Genomic DNA, 15,535 nt, shown 5'->3' on the forward strand with positions numbered 1-15,535 from the left:
GTACTTGAAGAAATAATAGCTAAGAACTTCCCTGATCTGGGGAAGGAAAAAGGCACTGAAATCCAAGAGGCACAGAGAACTCCCTTCAGATGTAACTTGAATCAATCTTCTGCATGACATATCATAGTGAAACTGGCAAAATACAAGGATAAAGAGAAAATTCTGAAAGCAGCTAGGGATAAACACGCTCTAACATGTAAAGGGAGACCGATAAGACTCGTGACGGATCTCTCTACTGAAACTTGGCAGGTCAGAAAGGAATGGCAGGAAATCTTCAATGTGATGAACAGAAAAAAATATGCAGCCGAGCATTCTCTATCCAGCAAATCTGTCATTTAGAATAGAGGAGAGATAAAGGTCTTCCCAAACAAACAAAAACTGAAGAATCCATCACCACTAAACCAGCCCTACAGGAGACCCTAAGGGGGATCCTGTGAGACAAAGTACCAGAGACATCGCTACAAGCATGAAACCTACAGACATCACAATGACTCTAAACTCATATCTTTCTATAATAGCACTGAATGTAAATGGACTAAATGTGCCAACCAAAAGACACAGGGTATCAGAATGTATAAAAAAACAAGACCCATCTATTTGCTGTCTACAAGAGACTCATTTTAGACCTGAGGACACTTTCAAATTGAAAGTGAGGGGATGGAGAACTATTTACCATGCTACTGGAAGCCAAAAGAAAGCTGGAGTAGCCATACTTATATCAGACAAACTAGACTTTAAATTAAAGGCTGTAACAACAGATGAAGAAGGGCATTATATAATAATTACAGGGTCTATCTATCAGGAAGAGCTAACAATTATAAATGTCTATGCGCCGAATACGGGAGCCCCCAAATATATAAAACAATTACTCACAAACATAAGCAACCTTATTGACAAGAATGTGGTAATTGCAGGGGACTTTAACAGCCCACTTACAGAAATGGATAGATCATCTAGACACATGGTCAATAAAGAAACAAGGGCCCTGAATGATACATTGGATCAGATGGACTTGACAGATATATTTAGAACTCTGCATCCCAAAGCAACAGAATATACTTTCTTTTGAGTGCACATGGAACATTCTCCAAGATAGATCACATTCTGGGTCACAAAACAGCCCTTCATAAGTATACAAGAATTCAGATCATACCATGCATACTTTCAGACCACAATGCTACGAAGCTTGAAATCAACCACAGGAAAACGTCTGGAAAACCTCCAAAAGCATGGAGGTTAAAGAACACCCTACTAAAGAATGAGTGGGTCAACCAGGTAATTAGAGAAGAAACTAAAAAATATATGGAAACAAATGAAAACGAAAATACAGGAATCCAAACGCTTTGGGATGCAGCAAAAGCAGTCCCGAGAGGAAAATACATTGCAATCCAGGCCTATCTCAAGAAACAAGAAAAATCCCAAATACAAAATTGAACAGCACACCTAAAGGAAATAGAAGCAGAACAGCAAAGACACCCCAAACCCAGCAGAAGAAGAGAAATAATAAAGATCACAGCAGAAATAAACAATATAGAATCTAAAAAAACTGTAGAGCATATCAATGAAACCAAGAGTTGGTTTTTTGAAAAAGATAAACAAAATTGATAAACCTCTAGCCAGGCTTCTCAAAAAGAAAAGGGAGATGACCCAAATAGATAAAATCATGAATGAAAATGGAATCATTACAACCAATTCCTCAGAAATACAAGCAATTATCAGGGAATACTATGAAAAATTATATGCCAACAAACTGGACAACCTGGAAGAAATGGACACATTCCTAAACACCCACACACTTCTCAAACTCAAACAGGAAGAAATAGAAAACTTGAACAGACCCATAACCAGCAAAGAAATTGAATCAGTTATCAAAAATCTCCCAACAAATAAGAGTCCAGGACCAGATGGCTTCCCAGGGGAATTCTACCAGACATTTAAAGTAGAGATAATACCTACCCTTCTCAAGCTATTCCAAAAAGGGAAGGAAAACTTCCAGACTCATTCTATGAAGCCAGAATTACTTTGATTCCTAAACCAGACAGAGACCCAGCAAAAAAAGAGAATTACAGGCCAATATCCCTGATGAATATGGATGCAAAAATTCTCAATAAGATACTAGCAAATCAAATTCAACAGCATATAAAAAGAATTATTCACCATGATCAAGTGGGATTCATTCCTGGGCTGCAGGGCTGGTTCAACATTTGCAAATCAATCAACATGATACATCACATTAATAAAAGAAAAGATAAGAACCATATGATCCTGTCAATCGATGCAGAAAAAGCATTTGACAAAATTCATCATCCTTTCTTAATAAAAACCCTCAAGAAAGTCGGGATAGAAGGAACATACTTAAACATCATAAAAGCCATTTATGAAAAGCCCACTGCTAACATCATCCTCAATGGGGGAAAACTGAGAGCTTTTTCCCTGAGATCAGGAACACGACAGGGATGTCCACTCTCACTGCTGTTGTTTAACATAGTGTTGGAAGTGCTAACATCAGCAATCAGACAACAAAAGGAAATCACAGGCATCAAAATCGGCAAAGATGAAGTCAAGCTTTCACTTTTTGCAGATGACATGATATTATACATGGAAAATCCGATAGACTCCACCAAAAGTCTGCTAGAACTGATACATGAATTCAGCAAAGTTGCAGGATACAAAATCAATGTACAGAAATCAGTTGCATTCTTATACACTAATAATGAAGCAACAGAAAGACAAAAAAACTGATCCCATTCACAATTGCATCAAGAAGCATAAAATACCTAGGGATAAATCTAACCAAAGACGTGCAAGATCTGTATGCTGAAAACTATAGAAAGCTTATGAAGGAAATTGAAGAAGATATAAAGAAATGGAAAAACATTCCATGCTCATGGGTTGGAAAAATAAATACTGTTAAAATGTCAATACTACCCAAAGCTAGCTACACATTCAATGCAATCCCAATCAAAATTGCACCAGCATTCTTCTCGAAGCCAGAACAAGCAATCCTAAAATTCATATGGAGCCACAAAAGACCCCGAATAGCCAAAGTAATTTTGAAGAAGACCATAGCAGGAGGCATCACAATCCCAGACTTTAGCCTCTACTACAAAGCTGTAATCATCAAGACAGCATGGTATTGGCACAAAAACAGACACATAGACCAATGGAATAGAATAGAAACCCCAGAACTAGACCCACAAACGTATGGCCAACTCATCTTTGACAAAGCAGGAAAGAATATCCAGTGGAAAAAAGACAGTCTCTTTAACAAATGGTGCTGGGAGAACTGGACAGCAACATGCAGAAGGATGAAACTAGACCACTTTCTTACACCATTCACAAAAATGAACTCAAAATGGATAAAGGACCTGAATGTGAGACAGGAAACCATCAAAACACTACAGGAGAAAGCAGTAAAAGACCTCTCTGACCTCAGCCGTAGCAATTTCTTACTTGACACATCCCCAAAGGCAAGGGAATTAAAAGCAAAAATGAACTATTGGGACCTCATGAAAATAAAAAGCTTCTGCACAGCAAAGGAAACAACCACCAAAACTAAAAGGCAACCAACGGAATGGGAAAAGATATTTGCAAATGACATATCGGACAAAGGGCTAGCGTCCAAAATCTATAAAGACCTCACCAAACTCCACACCCAAAAAGCAAATAATCCAGTGAAGAAATGGGCAGAAAACATGAATAGACACTTCTCTAAAGAAGACATCCGGATGGCCAACAGACACATGAAAAGATGCTCAACGTCCCTCCTCATCAGGGAAATACAAATCAAAACCACACTCAGATATCACTTCACGCCAGTCAGAGTGGCCAAAATGAACAAATCAGGAGACTATAGATGCTGGAGAGGATGTGGAGAAACGGGAACCCTCTTGCACTGTTGGTGGGAATGCAAACTGTTGCAGCCACTCTGGAAAACAGTGTGGAGGTTCCTCAAAAAATTAAAAATAGATCTACCCTATGACCCTGCAGTAGCACTGCTAGCAATTTACCCAAGGGATACAGGAGTATTGATGCATAGGGCCACTTGTACCCCATTGTTTATAGCAGCATTCTCAACAATAGCCAAATTGTGGAAAAAGCCTAAATGTCCATCAACTGATGAACGGATAAAGAAATTGTGGTTTATATACACAAAGGAATACTACGTGGTAATGAGAAAGAATGAAATATGGCTCTTTGTAGCAATGTGGATGGAACTGGAGAGTGTTATGCTAAGTGAAATAAGCCATACAGAGAAAGACAGATACCATATGTTTTCACTCTTATGTGGATCCTGAGAAACTTACAGAAACCCATGGAGGAGGGGAAGGAAAAAAAAAAGAGGTTAGAGTGGGAGAGAGAGCCAAAGCATAAGAGACTTAAAAACTGAGAACAAACTGAGGGTTGATGGGGGGTGGGAGGGAGGAGAGGGTGGGTGATGGGCATTGAGGAGGGCACCTTTTGGGATGAGCACTGGGTGTTGTATGGAAACCAATTTGACAATAAATTTCATATATTGAAAAAAAAAGAAAACATGAAAAGAAAACTGAGAACAAACAGGGTTGATGGGGGGTGGGAGGGAGGGGAGGGTGATGGGCATTGAAGAGAGCATCTTTTAGGATGAGCACTGGGTGTTGTATGGAAACTAATTTGACAATAAATTTCATATATTAAAAATAAATACACAAATATTTAAAAAATTTTTAAAAAGAAAACAAGTACATTGGAAATTATAAAAATAATATAAAGGTAAGGTATTATTATTCTTGTAATAAGATAATAATGTATTAAACTTGCAAACCCAGATATTAAAAATATTCTACTGTCAAAAAAATAAAATAAAATAAAATAAAATAAAATAAAATAACCCCTTAAAAAAATACGTAGTGTACAGACTATAGAGAACTGCTGGGATAGGACTAGGATAACGCAAAGCCTTGAGAGTTACTATCAGTAAAATTTCAACTAGAACTTCAGAAGGGTTTGTTTATTTGATAGGAAATAAAGGAAGGTAAACTATGTAAATGTTTACTGATCTACAAGGAACCCAGGAGATGAGAAGCAGAGCTGCCAAAATGAGTGGCTGCAGCAAAAAAGGGAGTGAGTCAATATTTGAGGCATCTAGGTAAAACTACTACAAGGAGTTGGTGTGACTGTTGAAGGAATGAAAGTCATCTGGGAAAGCATGAATCGGCAAAAGGCCCTAAGGAGGATTTTCCAAGACATTTTCATTTACTCAATCAATATTAAATGAGAGCCTACTATGTGCCAGGATCTGTGCCAAATACCGGATATATGGTGATAAACAAAGTAGATATATAGTGCCTATGCTTGTGGAGTTGACAGACTGGTTGGGGAAAGGGACATTAAACAAATAATTACACATGTACATATTTGTGTGAGAAGAAAGACAGGTTAAAGAAGTTTTCCCTGAGAAAGTGACATTTAAGTGAACACCTGAGGAAATGAATTAGGCGTTGCCTAACAAAGAGTGGAGGAAATACTGTATTTTTTGCTCAAAAAAGCATAAAGTCATAAAGTATTGTGATAATCAAGTACATTTATACTAAGGGAGAGAGGATAGGAAGAGGATTACAAGAAGAGGGAAAATCACATGAAAACCTAAGCAAAAGCCAGACCAGGCAAGGTTTTGTAGGCCATATGAAATGTAGACTTTATCCATGACAAAATCTATAGTTATAGAAAAGTTATTTTGTGTGGAGAATGGAATAGAAGGGAACAATAGTGAATATGGAAAGATAAGTTTGAATAGTATGGTAGCAATCAAGGTGGGAGATTATAGGAGTTTTGACTTAGGGTTATGGCAATATCAATAGAGAGAAGTGGAAAAGGATGAAATATACTTTGGAGGTAAAATTAACAGGTCTTGCAATGGAATGCACAAGGATTGTAAGTAAAAAGTATTAGGGATGACTAGAAGATTTCTATCAAAATCCAGTGGCTAGATGGTGGTGCTATTTGGTAACTGAGTAAGTTTGGGGAGGAAGATAAACTCATGTTTGGATATGTTGATTTGGGGATGTCTCCATTGTATGGAGACATGTATAGTCAGTTGGATATAGAAGTGATGTGTGAGCCATAGTACATAGATGACATTTAAAGTCAAGGATGTAGCTGAGATTGCCTATAGAGATCATGTAGAATAAGAATAGGAGAAAACTTGGGGCACCTGGGTGGCTCAGTCAGGTTGGGTGTCCAACTTTGTCTCAGGTCATGATCTCATGGTTCGTGGGTTCGAGCCCCATGTCGGGCTCTGTGCTGACAGCTTGGAGCCTGGAGGCCTGCTTCGGATTCTGTGTCTCCCTCTCTCTCTGCCCCTCCGCTGCTAGCACTCTGTCTCTCTCTCTCAAAAAAATTAATAAACATTAAAAAATATTAAAAATATATATAAAAAGAAGAGGAGAAAACTTAAGATTAATCTGTATGAAATGTCAAAATTAAGGGTCAGAGAATACAGGAGGGTAGAGCATGTAGGAATGAGTGAACAAGAACACAGATAGTCTTAATTAGATAAACTAGGCCTGGAGTTCATAAGCAGCCTCTCCAGCTGTCTCTCACTAACTTCTAGGCAGTATCTTTTTTAAAAATCCTTTGGTTAAAAAAACAAGATAAAAAGGTCTCTACATATGTTCATGTTAGGGGCGCCTGGGTGGCTCAGTCGGTTGAGCGGCCGACTTAGGCTCAGGTCACGATCTCACGGTCTGTGAGTTCGAGCCCCGCGTCGGGCTCTATGCTGACAGCTCGGAGCCTGGAGCCTGTTTCCGATTCTGTGTCTCCCTCTCTCTGCCCCTCCCCCATTCATGCTCTGTCTCTCTCTGTCTCAAAAATAAATAAACGTTAAAAAAAAAAAAACCCAAAACATATGTTCATGTTAGTCTTGAGTATGAAACTAATTGACCTCAGTAGTGGTAAAGTAAACCCAGTCAGTGTAAATGTTACAGTGTGAAATTTTCCACAGGACTGTACGAGAAATGGTAACAAATGAAGATAAAATAGAAAGCATGTCTTTTATAAATAATTATGAAACAAACCATCATGTGGATTAAGGCTCCAAGTTAGCACTTAGGCTTCAACAATGAGACCTGTCCTGAGGGAACTATTAAGTCTGTGGAACCAATTTTTCTTTCATTCTTAAACAACCTTTTTAAAATTATAAAAATAATACATGCTTTTATATAAAATATACTATTCATAAAGAAAATAAAATACACCTATGGCCACCAGCCATAGATTACTATTATTAATATTATGGTGTATTTCCTTCCAGTCTTTTTGTCCTATACACATATGTGTGTGTGTAGACATGTGCATATACACACACTGCTTTTTAAATTAAATTAATATTTTATTTTTTTAAATGTTTACTTTTGAGAGAGAAAGAGTGTGAGCACAGGAAGGGCAGAGAGAAAGTGGGACAGAGGATCCAAAGCGGCTCTGTTTTGACAGCAGTGAGCCCAATGTGGGGTTCAAACTCACAAACTGTGAGATCATGACGTGAACTGAAGTTGGACACTCAACCAACTGAGCCATTCAGGTGCTCTGGACTAAATCAGTATTTTATTTTATTAAAAAATTTTTAATGATTATTTATTTTTGAGAGAGAGAGAGAGAGAGAGAGAGGGAGAGAAAGTGGGGGAGGGGCAGAGAGGGAGGGAGACAGAATCTGAAGCAGGCTCCAGGCTCTGAGCTGTCAGCACACAGCCCGACGTGAGACTCAAACTCATGAACCATGAGATCATGACCTGAGCTGAAGTCAGACGCTTAACTGACTGAGTCCCCCAGGTGCCCCTTAAATTAGTATTTTAAAATTAAAATATAAATTATTAAAAGTGTACAAATCTTAAGCAAACAGCTTGTTGAATTATCACATAGCCATTATAACAGTGTAACTATCATTTAAGTCAAGAAATAGAATACTAACAGCATTCTAAAAGCCCCTTCACAAACATTATCTCCTTTCTTCTTCCCCCAAGTTAACCACTATCCTAACTTCTAAACAGGGACTTGTTTTTGAACTTTATAAAAGTAGAATCATACAAGAGTTATTATTTTGTGTCTGGCTTCTTTCATTCAACATCATGTTTGTAAGATTCCCCCATACTTTGGGGCACAGCAATAGTGTTTAATTTATTTTCACTGATGTACAATATTCCACTATGTGAATGTATCAATTTATTTAGTCATTCTGTTGATGGACATGCAGATTGTTTCTATTTTAGGCTGTTACAAATTATGCTACTCATTTCCATTGAGTAGACATCTAGAAGAGTTTCTGGGTCACAGCATATGCATATGCTCAACTTTAGTTAGATGATGCTAAACAGTTCACAAAGTGACTGCAACAATTTATACCTGCAATATATTAGTTCCTACCTACAATAGTTCCAGTTGCTCAGTATCTTCACCAATAGCTGCTAATGACAGTTTTTTTTTTTAAACGTTTATTTATTTTTGAGACAGAGAAAGACAGAGCATGAACGGGGGAGGGTCAGAGAGAGAGGGAGACACAGAATCTGAAACAGGTTCCAGGCTCCGAGCGGTCAGCACAGAGCCCGACGCGGGGCTTGAACTCACGGACCGCGAGATCGTGACCTGGGCCTAAGTCGGACACTTAACCGACTGAGCCACCCAGGCGCCCCTGCTAATGACAGTTTTACAACTTTAGCTATTCTGGTGGATAGGTAATGGTATCTCACTGTGGTTTTAATTTGCATTTCCATGATTACTAATTAAAGTAACTTTTAATATGTTTATTAAATATCTGGATATCCTTTTTGTCTAGTGCCTTTCTGTGTCTCTTGTCAATTTTACTATTTGTAAGAGTTTTTCTTATTATTAATGTTTATTTTTGAGAGAGAGAGAGAGCAAGCAGGGAGGGGCAGAGAGAGAGGGAGATGGAGGATTTGAAGCAGGCTCTGCACTGACAGCAGAGAGCCTGATTCAGGGCTTGATCTCACCAACCATGAGATGGTGACCTGAGCTGAAATCAGGAGTCGGACACTTAACTGACTAAGCCACCCAGGTGCCCTGGGGTTCTTTATGTAATTAGGATATAAGCTCTTTGTCAGTTATATATACTGTAAATACCTTCTCCTATTACCTACCTTTTTAGTCTTTGAGTGGTACCTTTTGATAAAAAGAAGTTTAAAATTTTAATGTAGCCCAATTTTTAAATCTTTTTCTACTTAAGAAAAATTTTCCTACTCCAAGGACATGAAGATATTTTCTCATGTTATCTTCTATATACTTTATTGTTTTACCCTTCACATTTATATCTCCCATCTATCTGCAATTGATTTTTCTGTACGGCATGAGATAGGAATTGAGGGTTTTTTTCCTCCACATGAATATATCTAACTGATCCAGCTCCATTTGTTGAAAAGACTCTTCTTTTTCCACTGCTGAGCATTTTTTTAATGTTTATTTATTTATTTATTTATATTGAGAGAGAGAGAGCATGAGCGAGGAAGAGGCAGAGAGAGAGAGAGAAAATCCCAAGCAGGCTCCACACTCAGCACGGAACCTGAGGTGGGGTTCAATCTCACAACTGAGATCATGCATGACCTGAGCTGAAATCAAGAGCTGGATGCTTAACCAACTGAGCCACCCAGGTGCCCCTCCACTGCTGAGCATATAGTTAAATCCTTTACTTTGGAAACTCACATGCTTTTGTTCTAGAAAATTTACTTATTTCATTGATGAATTCCTTACCTCTGTTTTCCATTTTTGGAAACCCTATTATTCAAACAATGGAATTTCTAGGACTTGTTTTCTTACTTTTTGACAATTTTTTTTCTCCTGTTTTTCATCTTTTTGTCTTTTTGCTCTACTCTGTGGGAGCTTTCCTTACCTTTATTTTCCATCACTTAGTTTTAGAAGATTTTGCCATTATATTTGTAATTTCATTAGTTCTTTCTGTTCTGTGAACTCATTTCTACAGTATCCAGTTCTTATTTCATGGTTGCAATATCTTCTTTTACTCCAATGATAATATTATTAATACTTTTTCAAAGTTTTCTTCTCTCTGCATAGTTTCTATTTCCCCTAAATTGTCTTTCTACCTTTGTTAGCTTTGGTCTGTATCTTCCATGATATTCAACATTGTTGACTATTCACTTCTTGAAACTCAGTTCTATGCTGACTTTGATAATTACTAGCTTTTTCTCATTTCTCATTCTACTTTGCTAATTTCTATACTGACTCCTGCTTGCATCACCTGTATATGCATGGCTGTATTCATTTAATAAACCGTTATTATTTTCCAGGTACCATGCTAGGTGACAGAAACTCAGAAATTAATAAAACATGGTTCCTAACCCTACTCCTCAAGTCACCTTACTTTTCTCAATGTATCAAATCTCTCTTCATGGATAAGCAGCAACTGAAGCCCTGACCAAGATGCTGTACGCCAGAGAATCTTACGGTATGGAGTTACCAAATCAAATCACAGAGCATAGAGCACTGGTAGATGTAGAAAGACAGTCTACCAAAGGGGACAAGGCAAAGTCTAGGTAAAACCACACATAGGGGCTTAAGAAAAAAAAGGTTTTAAGGAGGTGAGGAGCACAGCAATGCCTGGATCCACTCTTGGGATTAAAAGCAGGCAGCTAGCAGTTTTAGAAATCTTATTCCTGCTTTTTAATTTTGTTTTGGTGAGGAGCAGAGTTTGGGAAAGAGGAGAGGGAAGATGTTCTAAGTGTTTCAAGATTTAGCAGGGAAGAGAAACAAGACTCCAAATATCCCTATGCTAATAACTCCAAAATTGTGAGTTTTTCCCACAGTTCTAGATCCATATATCCAACTGCCCAACAGAAATCTTTTCCTATAAGAGTGAAAACATATGGTATCTTATGTGGATCCTGAGAAACTTAACAGAAGTCCATGGGGAGGGGAAGAAAAAAAAAAAGGTTAGAGAGGGAGAGAACCAAAGCATAAGAGACTCTTAAAAAACTGAGAACAAACTTAGGGTTGATGGGGGGTGGGAGGGAGGGGAGGGTGGGTGATGGGTATTGAGGAGGGCACCTTTTGGGATGAGCACTGGGTGTTGTATGGAAACCAATTTGACAATAAATTTCATATTAAAAAAATCTTTTCCTAAATGTTCTACAAGTATCTCAAACTTATATTGAATTCATTTTCCTCCTTTTCTTTTAAGTTTATTTATTTTGAGAGAGAGAGGGAAAGAGAGAGAGAGAGAGAGGAAGCATTAACAGGGGAGGGGCAGAGAGAGAGAATCCCAAGCAGGGCTCTGATATCACAGAGCCTGATGCAGGGCTCAGCTGGTTGGATGCTTACCAGACTGAGCCACCCACACACCCCAAATTCATCTTCCTCCTAAATTCACCCCTCCTCTTATGTTTCCTCAGTGAATGACAACATTATCATCAAGTCCATCAACATCATCCTAGCTAGACATTCTGGAATTCAGTTTTGTCTCATCTTTCTTTTCTTCCTCTTCTTCACCCTCCCCAATCATCCTATACAGCAGATATTGAATCCAGTCCATGTTACCTCTAAGATATCTCCATTCTCTGTCCCCTGTTTCATTATCATTGCCAATATCAACATTGGTTAGAGGAAATAGATTAGGAAAGGCCTTGTGGAATACTAGGGAAGCTGGGAGTAGAAAGCTAGTATTAGTATGGAATAGACACAGGTACAGAAGTAGTAGTTCCTGGGGAAGGTTGAGGATCACACTCAAGTTCAGTATGGCAACCTAAGCCTAACTTCAGAAAATAAGATGGGTGGTGTAACAAAAGATAAAAATTGCTTTAGCACAGTGGTAAAGAGGGAAGAGGATGGTTTTGGTGACAGCAGTGGTATGAACAAGACAGGTGCAATAAGGTCCTCAACCAAGATGGTCACATGAAGAAAAGGCAAGAGAGCTTGGAAATAGGCAAAAATTCTGAGAAAGAGTCAATGGGAATAAAGCATGAAAACATGGCACAACCTAGTCATAGAGGTACAGAGCAGTATTTCTCTTTGGTGCTACAGACCTTGGGATGAGGCAGAACTCAGGTTTCTAAGAGCTCTAGAGTTAAGGAGGCCAGAGAAGTAGAACAGCCTTACTATGTGGGATGAGAGATATTTGAAGCTACTCTTTAAGAGTATCACTTAGAGAGGGCTCAGTTATTATATATATACCACAGCTTTCTGTATAAAGCAATAGAAGATTATTTATGCTAGTTAGCAAGAGTTCCTGGAAGCCTGTTGGTCTGACTACCCTTGTTTCTGAGGACTGGTGAGGTTGTGTACAGGACTTGATTAGTTCTATTCAACAACTGGGAGAGGCAGAACCTTTGGCACATGGATTACAATATCATACAGACCATCCACCTGGTCTCATTGCCTCTTTTACGTTAGTACCAAAATTATCTGCTAAAAATAGATAGTATAGAGAAGCATAAAAACCTTGAGTTTTGAAATCAAGTGTGTATGGGTTATAATTTCCTTATTTAAAAAATGGAAGTGGTTAAAACACCTATTTCACAGAGTAGTTTTGAAAGCTAAATGAATCAACATATGTGGAGTCCTTTGTATCATACCTGGAACATAGGATCTAACAAACAAAACGCCTTCTCAAAATTCTTCAGTGGTTTCCTGTGATAAAGTCTTTACAACCTGGCTTTATTATAAAAACAACTATTTGTTTCAAACTTAGCTGTCTTTTCTTTCTTCCCCTACACCCCTTTCCTTCCTTTTAGAGAGAGATGGAGAGAGCATACAAGCATGGGAGATGGGCAGAGGGAGAGAGAAAGAGAATACCAAGCAGGCTCCATGCTCAGCACAGAGCCTGACACGGGGCTTGATCCCACAACTCAGGGATCATTACCTGAGCTAATATCAAGAGTGGGACGCTCAATCAACTGAGCCACGCAGGTGCCCCAAACGTATCTGTCTTTTCTACTAGATTATAAGCTACTTGAAGGCAGGAATCATGTCTGTTTTATGCTCTCAACAATCAGCACTATTGCTTGCACAGAGCAGGTTCTCAATATATACTTGTTGAATGAGTAAGTGAGCACAATACTAAAAGATGCTCTTTAGAATGACCCTGATGCTATGTAGGATCCTAAAATGTTAAGAGAATTCTTATATATATCTAATTTCATTGAATGACACAAATTATTTTTTGCTTTCTCTCACTCCTGAATATTCCAGGCTCCTGGGGCAGGTATTATACGGACAAATAAAGTCCAAAAAACTAGATCACTACATAACTCTAACATTCTCTGTCCTTTTTTGCAAAGAGTTTTATAAGGCAGACAACTGGACTGCTTCAAAAAACTAAGAGTTGAATAGTTGATTTGATGGAATGAACTGATTTCAGGTTAAGTGATCACAATTGCAAAAATATTAACAAAAAATCCCAACCTCTAAACACGCAATAAAGCAACAAAGTAGATTTTTAGCAACAAAAATGTTGTATAATTACCATTCACTTGGTTGATTTCTGAGTTGGAGGATAGAATCTCATCTGCCAGTTTCTGCGCAGTAGGAAGAACTTCAGTGTGGTGTGCCGTGATTAAATATTGAATAAACTTCTGTAGCTGGTCCCTATTCATCTGGAAAAGGGTTTCTGAGATAGGAAGACGCAATTTGACTTGCTCTGGTTTACGGATCCTGTAGAGTGAGAGTGCCACCACATGAGCACAGTAGAATATATCTTTGTTCCCACAGCCACATGTCACTGAGGTGATTTTGCATCGGTCAAAACTGATTGCAACTTTGTAAGTCACTGCTGGTTCAGAAGTGGTAGCTGGCTCAGTTACTGTACCACTGAGATGGAAGCCTAAGGAAACAAAGAAAGTGCGTTTAGAGATTCTGCAATAAGAAACTTGGAAGATTTTCATTTTGCATTTCAATTAATCAATTCAGAAACTTTTTGCTAAGTATCTCCTGTATATGTGGTAGGCTCTGCCATAGCACAAAGGTCAATGAAACTCAGGTACAGCTCTAAAGGAACACAATATCTAGAAAAAGAATCCTTACCCTGGAGTCCACAAACCTCGTGAACTAATAATATGAAAACCTGTTTTGTATACATGTACATTTGCTAGGGGGGCAGGGATAGTTCATAGCTTTCATCATAGTCTAAAAAGGTTAACAAGGAACCCCAAATAAGTTAAAAACCTCTAAGGTACACTGTAAACTCTTTGGGAGAAAAGACAAGGCTACAAATGAAATAAGTACAATCTAGATTAAGGCAAGTGCTATAAATCCAAGAGAAACCAAAGGAACGCCACAAGAAAGGACAGGAGAAAGAACAAGGAGAATACTGACATTTCTTCCTTAAAACATACAATTCCAAAATGGTGGCCATGTGGGATACCAAAAAGGTAAGAAACCTCATAAAATATGGAAAGCACAGCTTGGTGCAGTGGGACTATGCAGTGTTACACCTCGACGTACTAGCACATAGCACTAATAATTTTGTAATGTAGGGAGAATAATTCAGTCATTTAAACCAATTAATGAGATCTTAAGTGCCAGACTGCTAGGCCTCGGGATATTAACAAAAAAAGGAGAAGGATATCAAATATTTGTAAAGCACCTATCACGTAGCACAACTGTATCTGGTGTTTTTAATAATTTATCACAACATTATGAGGTTGCTATTATTTTCCTTGTTTTATTTTTTATTTAAGTTTACTTATTTTGAGAGAGAGAGTGCACACACAAGTGGGTGAGGGGCAGAGAGAGGGAGAGAGAGAATCCTAAGCAGGCTCCACACTCAGCATAGAGCCCAAGACAAAGCTCTGTCCCACGAACTATAAGATCATGATCCGAGCCGAAATAAAGTGTCAGATGCTTAACCGACTGAGCTACCCAGACTCCCCTATTTTTCTTATTTTTAAAGTTGTGTAAACTGGGACTCAGAAAGGTTAAGTAATTTGCTTAAAACCTCTCAGGTAGTAAATGACAGACCTGAGTTTTGGAACCAGGTCTGAATGACTCCAAAGTTCATTTTCTTTCATTTATATTACACTACCTCTAAAACATGCCATGACAAAGTCCTTATCCTCAAAAATCACAGACAAATAAATAAATAAATGATTACAATATGATGTGTCAAATGGTATATCAGGGACAGGAGACTTTCCTGCTTAACTGCACTGCACACTGTGAACAGGGAAGCAATTTTAAATAAACTTTTATCTGTTGGAGAATAGTTGACAAATAATAAAGATGTAAATATAAGTTTCAGAGCTACCACTGTGACCCAGCAGAATTTAAAAGTGCAGACAGAAAACTTTCCAAAGTTCAAGTTTCAGATAATCATGGTTAATTAAAATAAGACCCAAATTTAAAAACATACAATCTGGCAAAATTAACACTACTAAAAGGCACATTTATGTCCAATCCAAAGAAAGGTGCACACTACTAAAAAAGTTAAGATTAATTTCCAGAGCAAGAAAAATATCCAAGACTTATTTGATAAAACTTTATTAGCTTCCAGATATATTTTTAAAACTTCACAGAAATTTTTTCTCAGCTAAACTTAGCTTCAGAT

The 15,535-nt window shown here is 38.0% G+C and overlaps 1 protein-coding gene across 1 annotated transcript in view; it reads right to left on the reverse strand.

Moving 5' to 3' along the window:
• ZSWIM5 (zinc finger SWIM-type containing 5) overlaps positions 1 to 15,535 on the reverse strand; it is a 240,203-nt gene that overhangs the window by 57,459 nt on the left and 167,209 nt on the right. The window contains exon 2 of the mRNA XM_027059344.2: positions 13,457 to 13,813. Coding sequence (XP_026915145.1) covers positions 13,457 to 13,813 — 357 coding nt within the window. The remainder of the gene's footprint in view (positions 1 to 13,456; positions 13,814 to 15,535) is intronic.

This window comes from Acinonyx jubatus, chromosome C1 (genome assembly GCF_027475565.1).
Source record: "Acinonyx jubatus isolate Ajub_Pintada_27869175 chromosome C1, VMU_Ajub_asm_v1.0, whole genome shotgun sequence".
NCBI lineage: Eukaryota > Metazoa > Chordata > Mammalia > Carnivora > Felidae > Acinonyx > Acinonyx jubatus.